Source organism: Drosophila sulfurigaster, chromosome 3 (assembly GCF_023558435.1).
Source record: "Drosophila sulfurigaster albostrigata strain 15112-1811.04 chromosome 3, ASM2355843v2, whole genome shotgun sequence".
Taxonomy (NCBI): domain Eukaryota; kingdom Metazoa; phylum Arthropoda; class Insecta; order Diptera; family Drosophilidae; genus Drosophila; species Drosophila sulfurigaster.
This window is the reverse complement of record NC_084883.1, coordinates 11,718,253-11,737,399: the sequence shown is the minus strand read 5'-3', so window position 1 is coordinate 11,737,399 and position 19,147 is coordinate 11,718,253. Positions and strand designations below refer to the sequence as shown.

General features: G+C 36.9%; 2 protein-coding genes across 3 annotated transcripts; both read right to left on the bottom strand.

Annotated features, from left to right (window-relative positions):
- Positions 1–2,829, bottom strand: LOC133842517 (axoneme-associated protein mst101(2)-like). Its single transcript, XM_062275634.1, has 2 exons — positions 1,756–2,829; positions 1–1,702 (listed from the first exon to the last, which is right to left on the bottom strand). Exons 1-2 carry the CDS (start codon positions 2,558–2,560, stop codon positions 141–143), a joined length of 2,367 nt encoding a protein of 788 aa, XP_062131618.1. The 5' UTR covers positions 2,561–2,829; the 3' UTR covers positions 1–140.
- A 3,280-nt stretch (positions 2,830–6,109) lies between these two features.
- On the bottom strand, positions 6,110–18,840 carry LOC133843247 (5-hydroxytryptamine receptor 1A). Of its 2 annotated transcripts, XM_062276703.1 has the most exons (9): positions 18,747–18,840; positions 15,865–16,093; positions 15,667–15,792; positions 13,599–13,715; positions 9,543–9,615; positions 8,990–9,423; positions 8,557–8,688; positions 8,310–8,435; positions 6,110–7,575 (listed from the first exon to the last, which is right to left on the bottom strand). In XM_062276703.1, exons 1-9 carry the CDS (start codon positions 18,800–18,802, stop codon positions 6,817–6,819), a joined length of 2,052 nt encoding a protein of 683 aa, XP_062132687.1. In that variant the 5' UTR covers positions 18,803–18,840; the 3' UTR covers positions 6,110–6,816. The 2 variants fall into 2 exon arrangements, with proteins under 2 accessions (XP_062132687.1, XP_062132688.1); XM_062276704.1 differs by lacking the exon at positions 13,599–13,715.
- Positions 18,841–19,147: the final 307 nt, after the last annotated feature.

The window sequence follows — 19,147 nt, the reverse complement described above, 5'->3', positions numbered from 1 at the left end:
GGTTTAATGCCATCTATATTGTGCTTTACTGATATTGCTACTAAAAGGTACTATCACTTGCGATTGCACCATGAATTTGGGATACGACTGCAAACATATATTCCAATCGAGTTGATTTTTATGTCTTCTGGTTATCTCGATTATCGATTTAAAGAATAAACAATGGGCTTATCTTGAGCCGCAATGGTTTTTTGTTTTCGCTCTACACTAAGTAGATTTGGTGTCCAATATTGTGTTAGATCCGGCAATCTGTTTGATTTTTCTCCCACAGCAATGGATTGTTTCTCTGGATATTCCGTTTCCTTTACAGAATCCGATTCCTTTTGCATAGTTTCTGTATTTGGAGTTAAATAGCGAGTCAGATCGGGTAACTTTGAATTTGATAGTTTGGAAGATGGCACTTTATGGGTTTCTTTTGATTGTAGAGTATCCTTTAGTGTTGAGTGTGGTCTAACAGCCAGACAGCATGCAGAACCGGGAGAATTCGCAGATCTCTTTTGTAGTAGAGTGCTCGATTTTTTAGCAGCTCGATTTGTTGAGCAGCTTGGAATCGATTTAATTGGGTGTGTCTGTGGCAGCTTTGTCGATCTTTTTTGCTTTGTCGAGACTTTTGCCACTAATGACCTGGAAATTCCATCCCGCTTTGATTCCGGCAAAATATCTACACCTCCAGGTTCCCTTTTACTTCCAACAGATGATGTTGATTCTTTTTTTGCAATAGAAATCGGCTCTTCTAGTTTCTCAGGTAGAGTATCAATATTACTTGGAATTTCTGAAGGGATACATGGTAATGCGGGGATGCCTCTGTATTGCTGACACTTAGCGAGACCACTTTGGACACATGGTTTAAATGGTTGCTCCTCGGATGCCATTTTAGTTATCTTAATGCAGTTGTCAAATATCGAATGGCGCTTCTTTTCATTTTCCTTTCGGCATTTTTCCCTATGTTCGTATTTCCTGTAGGCTAACTCCGCCTTGGAGAAATAGCCTGGCCAGCAATCGTCACGACTTGTATTTCTGCGAATCATTTGACCCTCGGGTATCATGTCTAATTGATTTTCACGTTGGTAACGCTCCGCGGCCTTGGCCAGAGGAAACATTGGTCGACCAACTTCTTGGCAATCCTTCATAGTATCAACCATTTCGTTAAAGAAGTCCACATCATCCTGAAGATGAGGATCCTCCTCACAAGCAGTCATACGCATAAGCTCATCCTGTCGTTGCTGTAGGAATTGTTGTCGCTGACCATAAAGAACCTGCCGCAAATCGGCGGTCACTTTGTCCTTTTGCACCTTCTCAGCGTCAAAGAACTTTTTGTTTGTCTCATCGTTTTTGTAACGCGTGGCGATTTCAAAGCGTCGTACTTCCGCATCGCGTAATCTCTTTTCGACTCGTTGTCTTCGCTCTTCTTGCTCGTAGGCTCGACGCTGTTTGGCAAGATCTTCTCGGCGACATTTACGTGCAGTTTCTTCCAGATTATCCTTGGCTTGAGACTCTGCTTCTATTGCAGCTTGGACCTCTTCTCTTTTTCGTTTGCCCTCTTGATGCAACCGACAAACTTGCTTAGCTCGCTCTTCTTTGACTCGAATATGGCTGGCACGCATTTTTAAGATTTGTTTGTTATAGCGCTTATCAAGATTGCGCTGTGCTACCCGATTGACACATTGTATTCTATGATCAATTTGATCGCATATTTTCTCAACTATGAAACAGAAATCAATATAATGCATTCATTGGCGGAGATATTTAACTTACATTTGACTTTCTCTGCTTTCTCCTTGAGAGCATCCTTATAGGCAAGTCGACAGAGCTCGCGTTTTCTTGCCGCGATCGCCTTAGCTGCCCTGTCCTCGATCTCATTCTGGCACTTGAGTTTTTCTCGCTCAGCAATTGCGTCGTTAACCTCCTGCTTCCTTTCGTCGAGCTTGCGTTGTCGTCGCTCTTCGAGATCCCGTAGGAAATATGTTCGCATGGCGAGCGATTTCTCCTTTTCCTGAGCTTTAATCTGCTCCTCGGTACTATGACCGAAAGGTATTAACACTTCGGGGCACTGCTGATCTTCCAAATGCTTCTGACGCAAAGCATCCTGAGCAATTTCCTGTTTGATTGACTCGTCATAATGACGGTGCTTGATTAATTCGCTCTCGAGAAGAGCCTGACGCAGTGCACGAGGACCCGGCTTCATCAGATGCAATATTTGATTGGCCCGCATAATCCTTTCCTTACGGAGTTCATCTAGCAGAACTTGTGCCCTCAAGTCTTTGGTCTCTTCTGCAAGAGCTTTATCTCTGGCTGCCTGCATCACATCATCGTCATTGACCTGGTGACTGTCGAGGTTGATGAAGCATTTACAAAGAGCATCATTGCCATCCTTGAGATACTGCTTATATCGCTGCTCCTCCTCGACGGCAGCCAACATTTCCCGTTTATCGTCCTGCCTCGATCTTGATAAAATTGCTTCGAATCGCTTGGAAGACAAGACGGTGGGCCGAAATCCCAAATGTTTTCTCACAAATTCTTTGTGGCCGGGTTGGCCTCTGCATGCCATGTTGAGTTTCATAATGAATTAATTATTGGAAAAGTGTTTCTCGGCTTTTACAAGTGTTGGCCTTAAATTTTACAAGTGCGCAGAAATTCCAATTAATAATGTGTTGTTAAGTTTGTTGTGTTCTTTTTTTTATTTCTTTAACCAATTAGAACTGGCTTTAATTTACGCAAGTGTGCAGAAAAGCCAAATAAAATTAACTACAATAATTGTGTGTAATTGTGTTGTGGAGCTTTTTTTTTTCTTACTGTTTTACTGTTTGAGCGTGTGTTCTGTCTAAACGTGTTGATTTGTTTTGGGAATCCTACTACTTTCAAAAATTTAAATTATTTTGGTTGCAAAGAAACTAAAAGATCTTCATGGTATATTTTGCACTCTATGGTGTATTTTAAATGTACTAGTGTATATCAAAATATTCTACTTGTTATATTTATCCTTAAACGAAATATACTTTGTGGTATAATATAGTATATTCAGTATATTTTGGTATATTTTTGGGTGAAGTCATTCTTCAAATTGAAGAGCGATTATCTCAAACTTGAGCACACTCGACTGAGTCTTACTCATTTGTTAAAAAGTGGTAGGAAATATTTGAAAGTCGAGCACATTCGACAACAGCTGAAATTGAAAAATACCCGTAAAGTCCTGAATACATACTTTACTTAATCTTTCTTACTTGTTCATTTAAATAAATGCTCCTTAAAAGTCACCAAGTCAATTGCTTCAGAAAAGGCAGAGGTAAAACTTTTTCCTTTGGCTGTTCCGTTTGTCCATTTACTTGACTGGCCCCAAAATTGGATAAACCTCAATTAGTGTTTTTTTGCCTGTTTAATCAAATTAGGTAAAACCTTGGCAGGATGTTCGATTGGTAGAGTGGGAGATGGCAGAATAAATGTAGGTTAAAGTGCAGCTGGAGGTAGACTACAGCCAACGACAAAATGCTGCACAGTCCAATTCCCAGCTGGCGGAAAATTATACAAAAAAAAAGGAAAAAAAAAATTAAATGAGAATAAGAGGCGGGAAAGCTAAGGAAAAACAGAGAACCGCTGAGCAAAGTTGACTTTCATTCGAAAAGTTTTTGTGAAAATCGCTGGGCGTGAATTTGTGCACGCAAAATATTGCGTTTGCTCCGTTTCTGTTCCAGCTTCTGCTCGGGCTCCAACTGCGGCGTGGCAGCAGCCAAGGGGGAGCATTTGCCGTGATCCTATGCCAAACACCGGCGATTATTGTTACAAAATGCAGCGGGCCATGTAATTTTTTGGCAAGGAACACGTAGAGGGACTCAAAAATGAGAATTCAGACGCACATTCTGATTCAGATTTAGATTCAAATTGCCCAAAGAAGCAATCGTCGTTGTTCTGAACTTTTCAATGTGAAAGAGAAAGGGAATGGAACCTGCGGGACTCAAGGGGCGCAACATGCTGTGGAAGCTATGCTGTGCTGTGCTGAGTTGAGTTGGGCGTCATTGTCTGCCACAGGCTTCTGAAAATTGTTTGGTGAAAATTAGTTTTTCAACTTTTCTCCGGTTCTTTTCCTTTTATTTTCATCTTTATTAATTTTTTCTGGCGTCGCCATTTCATATGGAAAATGAAAATCTAAACGTAGCTTGCGAAATTAATTTGCAATTCGGTTTGGTTTATACATTGTTACTTTCCTCTCATTTAGGGGGGCTAATAAAAATCAAATTTGAATAATTTATTATTAATTTAACCTTATTTATCTGTTGCATGAATCCAGCTGCGTTCTGATGTGTTTGTATTTGCAATAATAATTGATGTTTTTTTGGTGGTCTTCTTTTGAATTCAACTGTGTGCAGCAGCGAATTATTCGGTATTTAGTCAATGTGTCGTATGTACTACATGTGTACATGTTATAATCAAATAATAATTTGTACAAACTGTTTCCCTATACAATAAAAAAAATGTGGTCTATGTGGTTAGTTTAAATTTGCAATACGTAATTGCTTGCAGTTATTCCTGACGTTTTTATTGTACACTTTACACCTCTAATAAGAGGATGCTTTTCCATGAATCGAACACAAATTTCTGGAAAACATATGATGTCGTATAAACATAGTATAATTTATTGAAGAAGTTAGGTAATTTACTTTTGTAATTTACTTTTTCATAGTTCGATTTCATTCATAATTTATTTTAGTTCTTTTTTTGATATTTTTAAACGGGATTTGTTTTATTTTAGTATACCACTTTTTTATAAATCTGTGTTGAATTTCTACTTCAAATTTGAAAGATACAAAATAAGTGTAAGTAATCCATTTTAAAGCTGAAGACAAAAAAATAAGAGCAGCCACATACATAAGTTAAAATATATGCACAATATAAACGGAAAACAGACCAAAAAAAAACAAGATAACATATTTAAATCGAGCATGTTAGCTAGTTCAAACTAAAGAAATTAAGTGAACAACTGAACAACAAAAAAGAACAAACTGAACTACTGCCAAGTTTTCTAATTGGCGACAACCATATTTTATTAATATAATATAATAAACAGGAAATAAATTATTATTTTATTGGCTTTTTAACAATTACTCTGCCTGTATATATTATATATAAATCATTCCGCGGGTTGAAATACAGAAGATTTGGGTCGAAGAAAACACAGTTTGAAATGCAATTTGTTTTTATTTAATTTTTATTACACTTCATAAAAATCAATTTCACAATTCATTATGGCATATTGTTGAATTATTTTGTAAACTATACGAGTATATTTAAAATATTTGGTTGTCTAAACTAAAATTGTCGTTGATCTTCAAATGATTTCTTGCAATTAACAATTGTTTTTTTAGCTACTACATACTTCAGTAATGAACTATTTAATATTCATTTAACTCACTTAAATTCATGGCCATCACAAACTTGGGTTGATTTTGATTTTACATTTAGTTTTTAGTTGTATTTAATTTAGACATGTTTTATTTCGATAGCTGACTGGCTGGTTTCGATTAAAGAGAACTAGATCTATGTATAACCACAACACGTTTAAAACCATTTATATATAATCTGCACATCTCGCACTTGGGAGTATATTTCCTTAGTAAATTAAAGGGTTTTGACAAGGTTTTGTTACACGAAATTAAAATGGATTGCATAGCATTTGGGGGAAAGAAGTAGTCTACCATCTCTATGAATTTAAAATGTAAAGATTTTTATAAAACTATGTGATAGATTTTCGAAATAGATTAGATCCAATAGGATAGTATTACATACTAGTACAAATATCTACACTTAGCACATTGAACGATCAGAATAGAATTTCACTTACACTTGTATGTATGGTATACATGACTTTTGATTTGTCATTGTCACATATTGTATCAGAATTTCTTACTTACGAGTACACCTTTATTTATTATTTATTCATTCGATACGTCCATTTATTATTTTCTTTATTCACACCCAGAATAATGTTAAACTGTGCTATTCTCAACACATACTTAACAGAAGAAAGAATTAGCAAGTCGAGTTTCTCGACTTCGAGATGTCTTGCGCTCAGAAGAAATAGATAATTGATTGTACTTTATTGCCACAATACTATGCTATATCTTGAGTTACGTCCTTAATGATGATTTTGATGTAAGTACTTGGATTCCTTTCAAAGAACCACAGTGTCTACAATATAGAGTTCACAGTCTCTGATTTTGACAGAAATATAGAAATCGGCGCAAAGAAGCAATGAAGAGGTTATTATTTTAGTAACGGAGAAAATATCATTGAAGTTCGTTGAATGGAATATTCAACATCATTTTGATTAAAAGAAACTGAGAAACCTCTTTTAATTGTTTGATCTATCAAATACTTTTCTCATTTGCAGTATACGAACATTGATGGAATACCCCACTGAAATATTCAAGATGTAGTTTACGTGACAATTGGCTAGAATTGGTTTAGTCTATAACTTGTTTTGTAAGTCGACGCAGTATTCTTTGAATATACACACACATATTTAGACCTAAGATTCTTACACATTCTCATAGATTGGCTTAATACCGTATCGGAATATCTCTATCTGTAATTAGAATTCTAGTTGCGATAATCGGCTTGGGCGTTGCCAGCCAGCGCCATCGAAGGCGGAGGACTGTGACAAGAGACGCGGATGCGACTCAGCCGCAGACTGCCCGTATTATGCCCACCATCGATGGGAGCATGCAAAAGAGTCCTGGCATGTCCCTGCTGGTGCAGCGAGTGATGGGCACACATGGCCCGACGAGCCTTTTGACTGTTGGCCAGAATGACGTCCTCTGCGTACTAAATGTCCGGTATACTGTGACCTATTGCCAGCTTGGCGGCCACAGTCGAGACTGAAGTCGAGGGAGCGGCGTCTGTGGTGCCAAGTAGTTTGCTCTTGGCACAATTGGCATCGTGGAATAGATGCTCGCAGAGTTTTGGCTCCGATGTGGAGAATTTGCTGAGCTCCGCTGCTGTAGCTTCCTGTGCTGCACTGGATATGTTTAAATGTAGATCACTGTATTTACTGAATGAGGTTGTTTGATGCTGCTGCGGCTGATGGACCTGATGCATGTGGCCATGGACACCGACGCCGCTGTGCTGATGATACGGAAAGTGGGGAAAACTCTTTTGCATTGCATGCAAATTTCCCGAGCTGACAGTCCGCTCCAAGATCTCGCCCCAATACTTCTCGGACAAGCCCTCAATATCGGGCCGCACTGAAGTGTAGCCATCTCCTGTTGATGGTTGACGCGAGTGCTGACTGTGCATCCTGTTGCCGCCCAAAGTGCCCCTTATGTATTGTGAGGCGCTGCGACTTAAACTGTTTGCTCTGGATCGCGCGCAAATGCCAAGCACTGAGCCGCCAATGGAGCTACCAATGCCGCCAGCCCCTCCTCCTCCTCCTGCTCCGGATCCGGCACCGCTTGTGCCATTGTTGGCCGGAGGCCTCGAGACGGGTGGCTCGGGCGGCATCGGAAGCGTTGTGATTTCAAAATCATTCGCATTGATGTGGCAACATGCTGATTTGTGTTCTGGCGTAGCCTCATTGGGAAAACACTGGAACGAGCAGAGCACAGAAAGAAAATGAAAATTGCATCATAAATCTGATGTTAGTTTACAAAATTAATAAGCATTTTAAATTCGCATCTATTGGTGGCAGTCTGCCAGCTTTATACATAGCTTTGGGCAGAGCAGAGTTTTAGTTCCGGGCTGCTGCCATAAATTTGCCAAACATGACCTCAGTTTTGCTCGTTGTTTGGTTGTTTGGCTGTTTGAGTTCTTCGGAGCTACGCTAAATCATACAACTTCGCCGCGTTTACTAAACGAGCGTATACTTATTTTGGCAACAGCCACTTTCATCCTCCAACAATATTCAAAGAACTCGGGGGATTTTGCAAAATGAAATACGAAATTTCGTGATTACGTTTGCCGCAGAGGGCGTCATGTTAACGCCGCTCTGGATTTTCGCTTTCATAATTCAAAATCACTTCACAGCGCGTGTTTTTTTTAGTGGCGTTTGCTGGTCGCTTTAGAGTGTATTCTATTATACGAAGTATGGCGAACACGGAGGTGCGACCCTTTTTTAAAAAGTTTGTTTACTCTTTCCCATCGAAATGTTTTCAGCTTTTTGATTGCGTATTCGAATAAACAAGACCAAAAGTGTTGAAGATGAATGTATGTAACGTTTTCAGCCAGTGAGCTTATGTGAATTGAAATTCAAGTTTATTTATGTAACCCCAGACAAATTTGTTCAAAACTTGTAACATGTATGTTTGTAGTTAAGCACTTACTTTATTTGGCATAAGTTGACGACTTAGACGTCTAAAGTCTGAGTTCAGCAGCCAATACATAAAAGGATTCCACAGACTGTTACTCAACGATGTCCAGGTGACCAAAAAATCCAGGAACGGAGGCAGCTGCAAGAAAAAGCTCCATCAAATAAATACACCGTTGGTGGTATAGAAGTGTCGGTGTCGTATACGCAATATTATTACACATGCGATGCGTTATCTCTATCGTGTGTTTATAACTACTTGCCTTTGAGCCTGTGCAGGCAGTAACAATCTCCTGAATGGTCCACGGCGTGACCATAACAATGAATCCAAGTGAAATTGCGGCCATGGAACGTGACGTGTTGCCGCTTGAATTCTTCTCTTGTATGGGCACAATCTGTAATTAACGTAGATTCATTTAATGATCTAATTAAATCAAAGCTACCATAGAACTACAATATTACGAAGCAATAAGAATAACATTTTTCCTTTAAATATTTAAGTATTAACATAAGAATTTCAATTGTTTTGATTATTTTCAAATGAATTTAGCTGGTTGCATATTTAATGTAGACATTCTTTGGATTGCGTAATTTCGAATAAAATTCATATTGAAATACTGCAATTCAAAATGGAAATGAATTAAAACATTGCCACAAAAATGTAGCTAAAAATGCTTATCCAGAAGCATCACTCACCTTTTTGGTAATCTTATTAGTCATGCTGGGCATTCCAACGAGACCCATGCTCATGGCCATGCTCAAATGGTTCATAACGGGTGCCCGATGATGATGATGGGGATGATGCGAGTGCCTGTGACTTCCATGTCCAAATATGTGTGATGATTGCTGTTGTTGTTGCTGCGCCTGATGCTGAGCCTGATGCTGCGACTGATGCTGATGCTGATGCAGATGCTGAGTGGGATGATGTGGATGGGGATGATGGGCGGCTGCTGTAAGCGGCATGGTTGGATCATTCAGGCGAAACCGACTCATATGGAAGCTGGAGCCGTAGCAGTACATCAGCACCATCGTTGTGGGAAAGTATAAAGCACATGTGGACAAAATTCGGTAAGAGGGCTTACTGTAAAACGGTTCGCAGGCCATTAGACCCGTGTTGTTGAAGTAGTAGCCTATGTTTGGAGGATAGAGATACACATAGATAAACGCCAGATGAGCACAAGTTTACTTTCATTTAATTTTCCCTTTTTAGTATGTGTTACTTTATGGGTATGGCAATAAGTCAACTCACCTTTGGGCAAAACGAGAAAGCCGAACACCGTCAGGCTGATAATCCATGTTAAGCTCAATATAGCAACGCAGCCCTGTAAAATAAGCATACAAACGAGTATATTACACATTTCAATGTATATATGTAGTTGGTGCTCGTTAAGTTGAGTTTTTGTTGTCACATTTTGATTGCCTACTTCTAGCCTTGGTTGTATCTATAGCATTGCCCATTGCCACATTCTTGGACTGCCCTTCACATCCTCTCCGCTTCATACGTGTCCAGTGAGTCCAGCTGGTTATGTGATTTATTGCCGAAGGAGTAAAATGAGCACGTATCTGATTTGAAGTGATTTTTATGCGGAACATTGCAGATGCACGTTCATGTTTATTCGAATTTTCCATAACGGGACACATTTTTTCAGCATCAGGCGACTTTAGTGCTTTACCAAATTTGTATTTTTAATCATTTAGTAACGTTTATTGATCATTTAAATTAATTTAATTATAATGTTTCCTTTCTCTTTTGAATAAAAAATCAGCAAAATACCGGCGTGAAATAGAAACATCTGATCTCCCGAATACGTAGCATAAAGTATTAGTAATTATTGAAGATTGTCAATATTCTATTTTCAGGACTGAGATAAACTTATAAAACTCACTCTAAAAGCACGATGTACATATGATGGTTGTATATCGTATATCTTTTAAGGTAAAAAAAAAATTTTATTGAAATTTATATTTTTAATATAGTACTATATTAATATTTCAAATATGGCTTTAGTATATGTATTTTAAAATTAACGCCGCACTGTTTTGCTTTTATTGAAAACGGGTAGCGAGCACACTCGACTGTAGCTATTTTACTTGTATAATTTTTTATATCTATATTTATAACATATTTTGAACATTTTTCCATTACAATACTCAAATAAGTAATCACCTAAAATATCTTTTATGTGTTTAAAATGTGAAGCAAACCCTCACGATTTCATGTATAATTTTTGAGTGTTATTCAGAGACAGTCGAATTGCCAACACGACGAATATAGACCGCTGGTCGCAAGAAAATCAAACGACTCACCTTGTATATAGTTAAACAAGCTTGTGCGGTCAGTGATGGTCTTAACTTTTTTGGGTTAGCGCCGAGTGCAACTTTTGGGAAAAAGATATATTTTGGAAAGCTAGAACTGACAAGGGCTGAAAATTAAATTTAAAACTTTTGATTTTGTTACGAATATTGGACAGACTCGACCGCAAACAAAGCAGAAAACGGAACATTTGCGAGACACCACCAAAATCATTCCAAATTCGCGAAAAACTGATAGGCAAACTGTCTGCCCAACATTAGCTCTGTTGGAATTTGAATGGCAGCATAAATAAAAACATTTTCGCTCTGATATTATAACAATCTGTTGGTGTCTGTGTGTGAGCTAACTTGCAAAAAGCTTTAGTGGTTTTCATTATTATTTAAATTAGCATTCGCAAGTCAACGGACTTCAGTTGTGCACCAGCTTCGAAGCTCTCCAGCCTCATTAAGTGCCAACTAAATAGGACTGAATATAAATTGAATAAAGTTTTCTGTCTAGCAAAAAAAGTTCGGAAAGGTCAAGCACCTTGATACAGGGGTCAGTTTATTACATGAAAAGCAATTGCTATCAACATATAAAAATACTAAATCTTCCACTGACACGAAACATTAAAGTTTAATTATTATTCAACTATTTTGATAACTTAATGAACTTAAATGACAAACTGAGGCTTTGCATCGAGATCTTAAACGTTTTCGTTTTGCGTAACAAATAATCTTTTAGCTCTAGAATATTTTGTATTTCAAATAATTGATTTCATGAGCTACTTATTAGTATTGAGAAAACTTATCTAATACTTCCGCTCATTTTGTATTTCAATGTTATTCAATTTCTTGGTCAATATCATTAAACCTCAAGATAAACAGTTTAACCAAGACTCACTTCAGAATCATATTATTCTAACTTTGTTAATATAATATAAAATGGATTGGAATTTAGTTCTTTGTGACAAAATATGTGAGTAACTTTAATGAAATTGAAGAATTTTCATGATTTTGTCGTCGAGGACGGTACTCAACAGTAAAACTGACCTTAACAAGAATTTCCTGAAAGCCTTTCAAGCAACTGACCTTAAATAATCATTAATTGCAACGTATTACCCCAAAGCAACCATCGCTAAGTGTATTTGTAAAGAGGTCCTTTGTGCATTTGTACGTTCATTAGAAACTTTTCGTTATCATAAATAACATAAACAGCAACATAAAGTTTTGCTCTTTATTTTTCCCGAAATGAGTTGCAATTTATGGTTGATTCAATAAAAAACGCTCCAACAGCTAAGCTGAGAAGTGGCGAGTTCTCTCTTTCGCTATTATACGAGAGTGGCGAAAAGTGGGCCAATAAATCGCATAGCCTGTCTGTCAGTCGCCTTGGGTTGCGTCGCCAGTTTTCCTTTATTAATTTTTTTGACATAGAAAACTCTATAATAAAATGGGCGTGACGGTGCTCTACTTTTGCCAAATATTGTAAAGCGTAATTCCACCAGAAAAAAACAAATTTTCAGCTAAGCAATCAAATTTATGCAAATATTAACATAAAATATTATTTATATGCTCTTATTGGAAATGTGAATTAAATCTCGTGGATATTGCTGTAGATTTAACAGCAATTTGATACAGTTTGATTAGATTTTTGATTGAACTAGAAAAATGGAAATGAGCTAAACATAAATTTCTTTAAATCTTTATTTTAGTAGACTCTTTATACATGCATCTGAAACATAAATGTTTTTATTTTCTGTTCTCATAGAAAACGACAAACACAGTAAGTAATGAAGAAAATAAGTATTTAACGTAGTTAAAGTAGTTAAATTAATTCTGTTTGAGGATTAAATTGATGAAATAAACCTAAAATTCTAGATTTGAATCAATCAAATCCCTTTTCATCATCATTTGACCATAATTTTTCACTATCCTGCTAATTTTGTGTGACTCTCAATGGCGAAAACAAAAGCCATTAAAGCATTACACTGATTTTATAATACATTTTTGATTTAAAAAATGTAAAATTTTGTCGTTTAATAGTCGACTTAATATTAATATACATTTGCATATTTCAACACCAACGAAAAAAAAATATATGTATATAACCGGATGGACTTTTCTCCCGTTTTGTAAATGATACGCGACGTTTTGTTCTTCAAACCAAAAAAGTACTTCTTTTTACTTCTGCACACAAATTTCGCTTCTTATTTTCCTCTGGACGTCGTCTCTTTATTTTTTTGGAGGCGGCCAAAATGTTTACTTGCTCATAAATTATGATGTCAGTGTGTGTGCCAAAGAGGGAACTGCAAAGAGAGGTCTTAGGCTGACTGCCTATGTTCGTTTGCTGCCCCTTTTCCCCTTTGCCTCCTCGTTGCTTGCGGTTTCCGGGGTGGGCGCCATCGCTTCATTTGCGTGTGTTCTATCGTTTGTCCTCCGCGGTCCTGAGCCAATACTATGTATGTATGTGTGTTTGTATGTAGAGGGACTTTTCTGCGGTCGTCGTATTTACTTCACGAGGGAAAAATGTTGCTTTCCTTTTTTTATGCGTATTTTATACACTGGACTGTGTTTATGTGCTGTTTTGGTTTTTTGCTTGTCTTGCTGTTTCATTCTTCATTTTTGGTTTATTCTTCGCTTTTCTCCTTTTCTACTTTTCTTCTTTTCGCATTTCTCTTGCTTACTTGCCTTTTGTTTTAATGACTGGCAAAGAGCTTAGAGCCCATTATCCTTATTTATCCCAACGTAATTGGCTCATAGATACAACTGTTGTTGCTGATGATTTGGATGATGTTGCGTTGGTGGCATTGGTTACTAGATTTTATTGGCGCGTGATTTCTGCGAATTTCCCATACGCTTTGTTCCATGCAGTTTGTCCTTTGTAATAAATTCTTATCTTAACTTGTCGCTCGGCTTATCGCAGCAGACAACGTGCCTTATCTGTCTTGCCGCGCATTAACAAGACCTCTCTGTACCCTTCCCCCCCCCCACAACAGACTTATAATCCACTCACCTTCTTGCTAGAGTGCTGATAATAGCGTCGCGGATGTAGTGCACACATGTATCTGTCCACGGCCATGCAAACGAGAATAACGGCGCTCTGTTGCGAAAGTGCACCTCGCAGCAAAGCCTGCGCAAGGAAGCAAGTGCAGGAACATGTTTGCAGTGGGTAAAACATGGAGAGAAAGAGAGAGGGAGAATGGAAAGAGAAAGTTAGAATGCGACAATATTTTTATCTGATCTATTGTTATTCTATTATCAGCAGCAAATCGGCCATAAATTATAAAAGCGATATGAGTATAATAACTTACGTTAAAATAAATATGGTTGAAAAAGCTGATGGACCAAATTTTAAATTGCTTCTTATGTGTAATATTGTATTGCAATGAAATGTTCAACAATACAACAACGATAAAATACAACTTTGCTATAAAATTAAGCTTTATTTTGTAACCACTAAAAATTTTTTCGAAAATAAACATTTTATAAACTAATTATGTGTAAGTAGTGCCAATTAAAAATCGAAAGCGAACTTTCAGCCTCTTAATGCTATTTGACGGAAAGAGCATCGTCCTTAATGGTTGTTTAGCCTTATTATTATTTTATTTTATGCAGATTGTCTCGCATGTTGAATTTTCTAATAATATTCATGAGCTAATTTTGTTTATTTACAAATAGTTTTATTAGGAAATGCTGCATTTTTTTTAAACACTATTACTTAAAAACTCAAAATTATAACGTTTGACGTTTGTGTACTTTATTAAAATAGAAAATCATATTGAAACATTTGTAAAGTCAATCTATAAAATAAAATTTGTCTCAACTGAAGGCTGCCACTTGTATGACTCCAAGCTTAGAGCAAAAATTAAAAAGTTTTGTGCACTTTCGATGTTTTGAGTAAACCTATTTAATGGTCATTTTTTCAACTACTAAGAATTTGCAATCCAAACTATGTCAGGGCTTATGTCCTGTTTACATATTGTTTTTATTATTTTGTGAAGTGGATTCTCTATTCAATGAACACGAATGAATGAATGTCGTAGCTCCATAGTTGTTTAACTCTCAAAATGAGTGTTTAACCGTTGGGCTATCAATGTACAAAAACCTGTAAATATTGATTTTATGCTAACTATATAAAAATATTTTGAATAATTTTAGATTTCTGTGCTACTTTTTATGTTTTTCATGATATAAAACTACTACAAAAGCATTACATTCTTTTAATGTTTAAATATTTTTGGATTATGTTCAATTTTGCATGACAATGCTTTTTCTTTTTTAATTTGTCACATCTAGCAATCGATTACATAGCTCAACGTAGCAAAATAATAAAATATAATGTTCAGAAATAAATAAACGAAAAGCTTAGTAACAGTTTGGTTATCGGAATCTATTTTTCTTGTCTACCAAAATTGAATAATATTATAAAGTAGAGCAATTAGCCTGGACAAGCACAAAACAAATATCAGATTTTATTATGCTTTGCTGTATATTTTAATGTTATATATATAATTCATACGAATGAAAATAACGAAAATAAAATAAAATGACATAGGTGATATATTAACACATTTAAAAAATAACAAACTAATAAAAGTTTTTTGATTTTTTTTTTTTGTATAAATACAACTTTGTATACTTTGAGTGCATATGTACGTTCTAAATAATAATTTAGGGGGCAGATTCAATATTCTTGGAAAATATCCTATAGGATATTTTTCTTCGATTCAACGAATGCGCACATGAAGTTTTCGAACCCATTTGATCTACTTTCGCTACTAAGTATATGTTAGTTCAATTTTTATCCTGTCAAAAGAGGTGTCGCAAAGAGTTAAACATGTATGAAATTCAAAACGAGTCGGACAACTTGATACGGATAAACACACACATCATACATCTTATAATATCGGATATACCTCCATCTGATTGTTTGGCAAAAATCAATATTAAATATACTACAAACATGACATTTCATCTATGCGTTTATTGCTTCAGTTTGTTTGTTATCAGGATTCCTTACTTACGTGCTTACACTTAGGATAACTTAAGTTGTGACGGTCAGTCGAGTCGGTTAATCTTACCTGTATCTGACAGAATATTTCACCATAAGGCCAGCAATGAAACAATGCAGGCATTAGCCCAAACGGTGTAATTAGCAGACCAATTGTCAGGTCATTCAGAGCCAACGAGGTAAGCAAATAACGTGGCTGAAAGCAAATTGCGAGAATAATAAGTGTCTGTTTACTCATGATGAGTATGTGACTATCCATCTGACTTACCTGTTGATGTATGTAGGCGGCGTAGCGACGATTGTTGATGACAAATATGACCAGACAGTTGGCTCCAATCACACCCAAAGTGAGGACCAAAATGAGCACCGCTTCGATGGTCTCGGCAATGCCAATGTGTAGTATAAAATTGTGGCCAGAGTAACGTGGATGGGAACAACTGGAATTCTTAACAGCGGGAGCCACGAGCAATGAGCCAGTCTTCAGGTCCATTGCAAAGCTGAAAAAGATTTAATATGATATAGTTTAGTTGCATTTGAGATACTTTTTTCGAGTGAAAAGTCTGCATTGATTGTAAACTCATATTTACATTTTGCTGAAATTCATTGTCCCATGTGCAAATATTCAACATGGCCGCAATTTGTTACGCCATAATGAAGTCAAAACATGCGAAAGCGACTCGTCGCCTGGACAATTTATCAGCGTAAAAGGAATTCAGATTGTGGCTGAAGCAGCACTTCCAGACAAGTGATAAATAGAGAGAGATGAATGACGAAAGAGAAGAGGGAAAACAGTGTCCATATGACGCCAGACACTGACGAAACAACGTGCCGACATAATGAACCTTTACAACATAATTGGATGATTTTGCTCGGTTTTGGTTTTTTTTTCTCTGCTATTCTAGATTGCCTAGTATTTTAGTATCTTCACTCGCAATAAATCAGAAATGCTTGCCCAACGTTGATGGCCAAGTCTCTGTGCTCCTTTTTTGTTCGTTGTTCTCTTTTCCATGTTGACATTGAGAAATGTTTCAAAACATAGAAACGTTAAATATATTTGCTTTAAACAATGTACTTAGGCAAAGCCAGAAAGAACAAATTCTTTGCAGTTACAGTTTCTTTAGTCAAAATATGTTCATTGTCATTAATCTGAAGCTCTGTGATTTATTGTACATAATACTTGAGGTCGCACAGCCTAAGTTAAGTCTAAAATCACCGAAAAAAATATGACCCAACTACCAACTACAATCAAATTTGTCACTATAATTTTGTCAGACCTTAAAGATGTGCTTAGTGAAGACAAGTAAATAGTTCTTTCATTCTTTTTTTGGCTGCTGCAAATCTGCATTTTCAATTCTGAGTTGGGAGTACTGAAATGCTTTGAATGGATAATAAACTGAAAGACAATAAAAGCGAATAATCTGCGGATGGTTCTGTGCTCGCCCAAAACCAATTCAATTTCCAAGTAATGAAAGGAGAAAACTCGCTTAATTCCGCGTATTGTTAAGTCCCTCGTAATCGAATCGGCAACTGCAGTCACAACCCCAAAAACCTAACTTGAAGCCCAAATAGAAATTGAAGCGGAATCGCAAAATGGAGTTGCTGAATCGGGGCATCGGCAAATGCCGGAAACCAGTGTCAAATGTAAAACCACGTAATTGTTTTAAAATGCGCAATAGCGAATGCGATAGAAAAGCGAGTAAGATAGAGAGAGAACTAAACAACATTTCAGAGTAAACCAAATGAATATCCGATGAGATAGAGAGCTCGAACCGAATTTGAGAATCATCAATGTATTCTCTCTCGTAACGAGAACCCAAAACAAGAACAGCAAACAACTACAATGACAACAATAATATAGTAATGAAAATGAGAAATGTAGCCGAACATTGGTAAAGACAAATGCGGAATAAATAATTTAGTTGCTGCTGGATTAGAGAGAGCCACAATCAGCTTTTGAATTTACACTCAAGTTACTTCCATTAGTGGCATTTTGTGCAATTCCATTGCATATCATTAGGTGTTGCCACCGCTGCCCAGTGCACCGTGCAGCAGATGAAGCTGCAGTTGGCGACCACCGCACGTTGCTTGCATAATCCATGACCAAACTTTTGTCACAAGCTTGGCAAACGATTTGGCCAACGATGACAATGATGGCAACAACAAGACGCTTGTGTCCACGAAATGACTGCACAACACATTCAACATTCACCATTTAACAGCTGCTCAAAGCGAACTCGACTATGAAATACCTTGTGTAGAAGAAATCTGATTCATTTTGGGTTGCCCAAATATTCATTTACAATCTAATTTGTATAATGGTTTGAAAATCAATGCTGTTACATCGATTCTGTGAAAATGAATATTTCATTTTCATTCTTTTCTCTGATAAGATTTACAATTTTAAAGCCAAGCTGCAGCACAATACAATGGAAAAACAAGACAGGAGTTTTGAACTGGACTAACAACTTTGTATTCACATTGCATTTTGTCCTCGTTTGTGGTCGGTCCACAGTCGCAGTCGCAGTCACAGTCATAGCAACAGCAACAGCCACGCCCAACTTCCTCCTGCCTTCATAAGTTCTAACACTCCCCCTTCAGTGCTCTGCTTTTTAAGGTCTGTGCGTGCGTGTTAATGCACGAAACTGTAAAGTCCGCTCCTCCATTCAAGCCACATTCAAGCACAAGCCGCTCAATGCAATTCGTGAACATTTACACACACGCACACACACACAATTACAAACACACACATACGCACACGCATGTAAAGTAGTATGAAGGGCTAGTTCTGTGGTTTTGTTCTTAAACGGGTGTTGACAATCCCTCCTGCAAGTGTTCGCCATTGTGCCTGTGTGTGTATGTGTGTGTATGCATTTCAAATGCAAATTTACTGCACTCGGCTTTGCCATGAATTTTTCTTGTTGCGAGAGCATTTTGGAAGCATTTGCTGACTTTGCCTTATTTATAAGATTTGCTTTGAAGCCTTGCACTTTCCACATGGGTCAAAGCTGATTCCACTTGACAAAATGGCTAAGTTGCCAGAGACGCGTTGACTGATTGCACATCGGCTGCCCCAATACCACTCTAACAGAATTCGTCCAGGTTTAGGCAATTTCTTCAACATCTAATCAATATGTATAATTATTAACTTACGTAAGAACATGTTTAAATTTGATGCACATGTTGTCAGGTGATATGATTGTTATCATATAACAAAGCAAAAATGTGTAAGAGACGCAAATGCAATTAAGTACTATACATATTTAATGTTGAACTACGCTTTTAGACCTTTTTTCTTAGAAGTTCCTGCCCTAAAATTATTAAAAACCGTTTCAATAACATTCGAATTTCTATAAACGTGAGTGCGGAATTTTGATATAAAGACTCCAAATTCATTTGTCTCATTTGTTATATGTGATGTAGAGATTAGTTGACGCTAAGCTAACCCAGATTTTACGATTTTCATTTCAAATTTATTAAAATATATGAAGAAAATAGGAGTTTTTGGTGCTGCGCAAATTGGACATACATATGTAAATGTTTTAAAAGTCTGA

Coding starts and splice junctions, on each gene's coding strand:
- LOC133843247 (XM_062276703.1), bottom strand. CDS start 18,802: ATGATAACAATCATATCACCTGACAACATGTGCATCAAATTTAAACAT. Junction 13,716..15,666: donor AAATATTCTGTCAGATACAG/GTAAGATTAACC, acceptor TTCCTTGCGCAG/GCTTTGCTGCGAGGTGCACT. Junction 9,616..13,598: donor ATCAGCACTCTAGCAAGAAG/GTGAGTGGATTA, acceptor CTTATTTTACAG/GGCTGCGTTGCTATATTGAG.
- LOC133842517 (XM_062275634.1), bottom strand. CDS start 2,560: ATGAAACTCAACATGGCATGCAGAGGCCAACCCGGCCACAAAGAATTT. Junction 1,703..1,755: donor GAAAGCAGAGAAAGTCAAAT/GTAAGTTAAATA, acceptor TCTGTTTCATAG/TTGAGAAAATATGCGATCAA.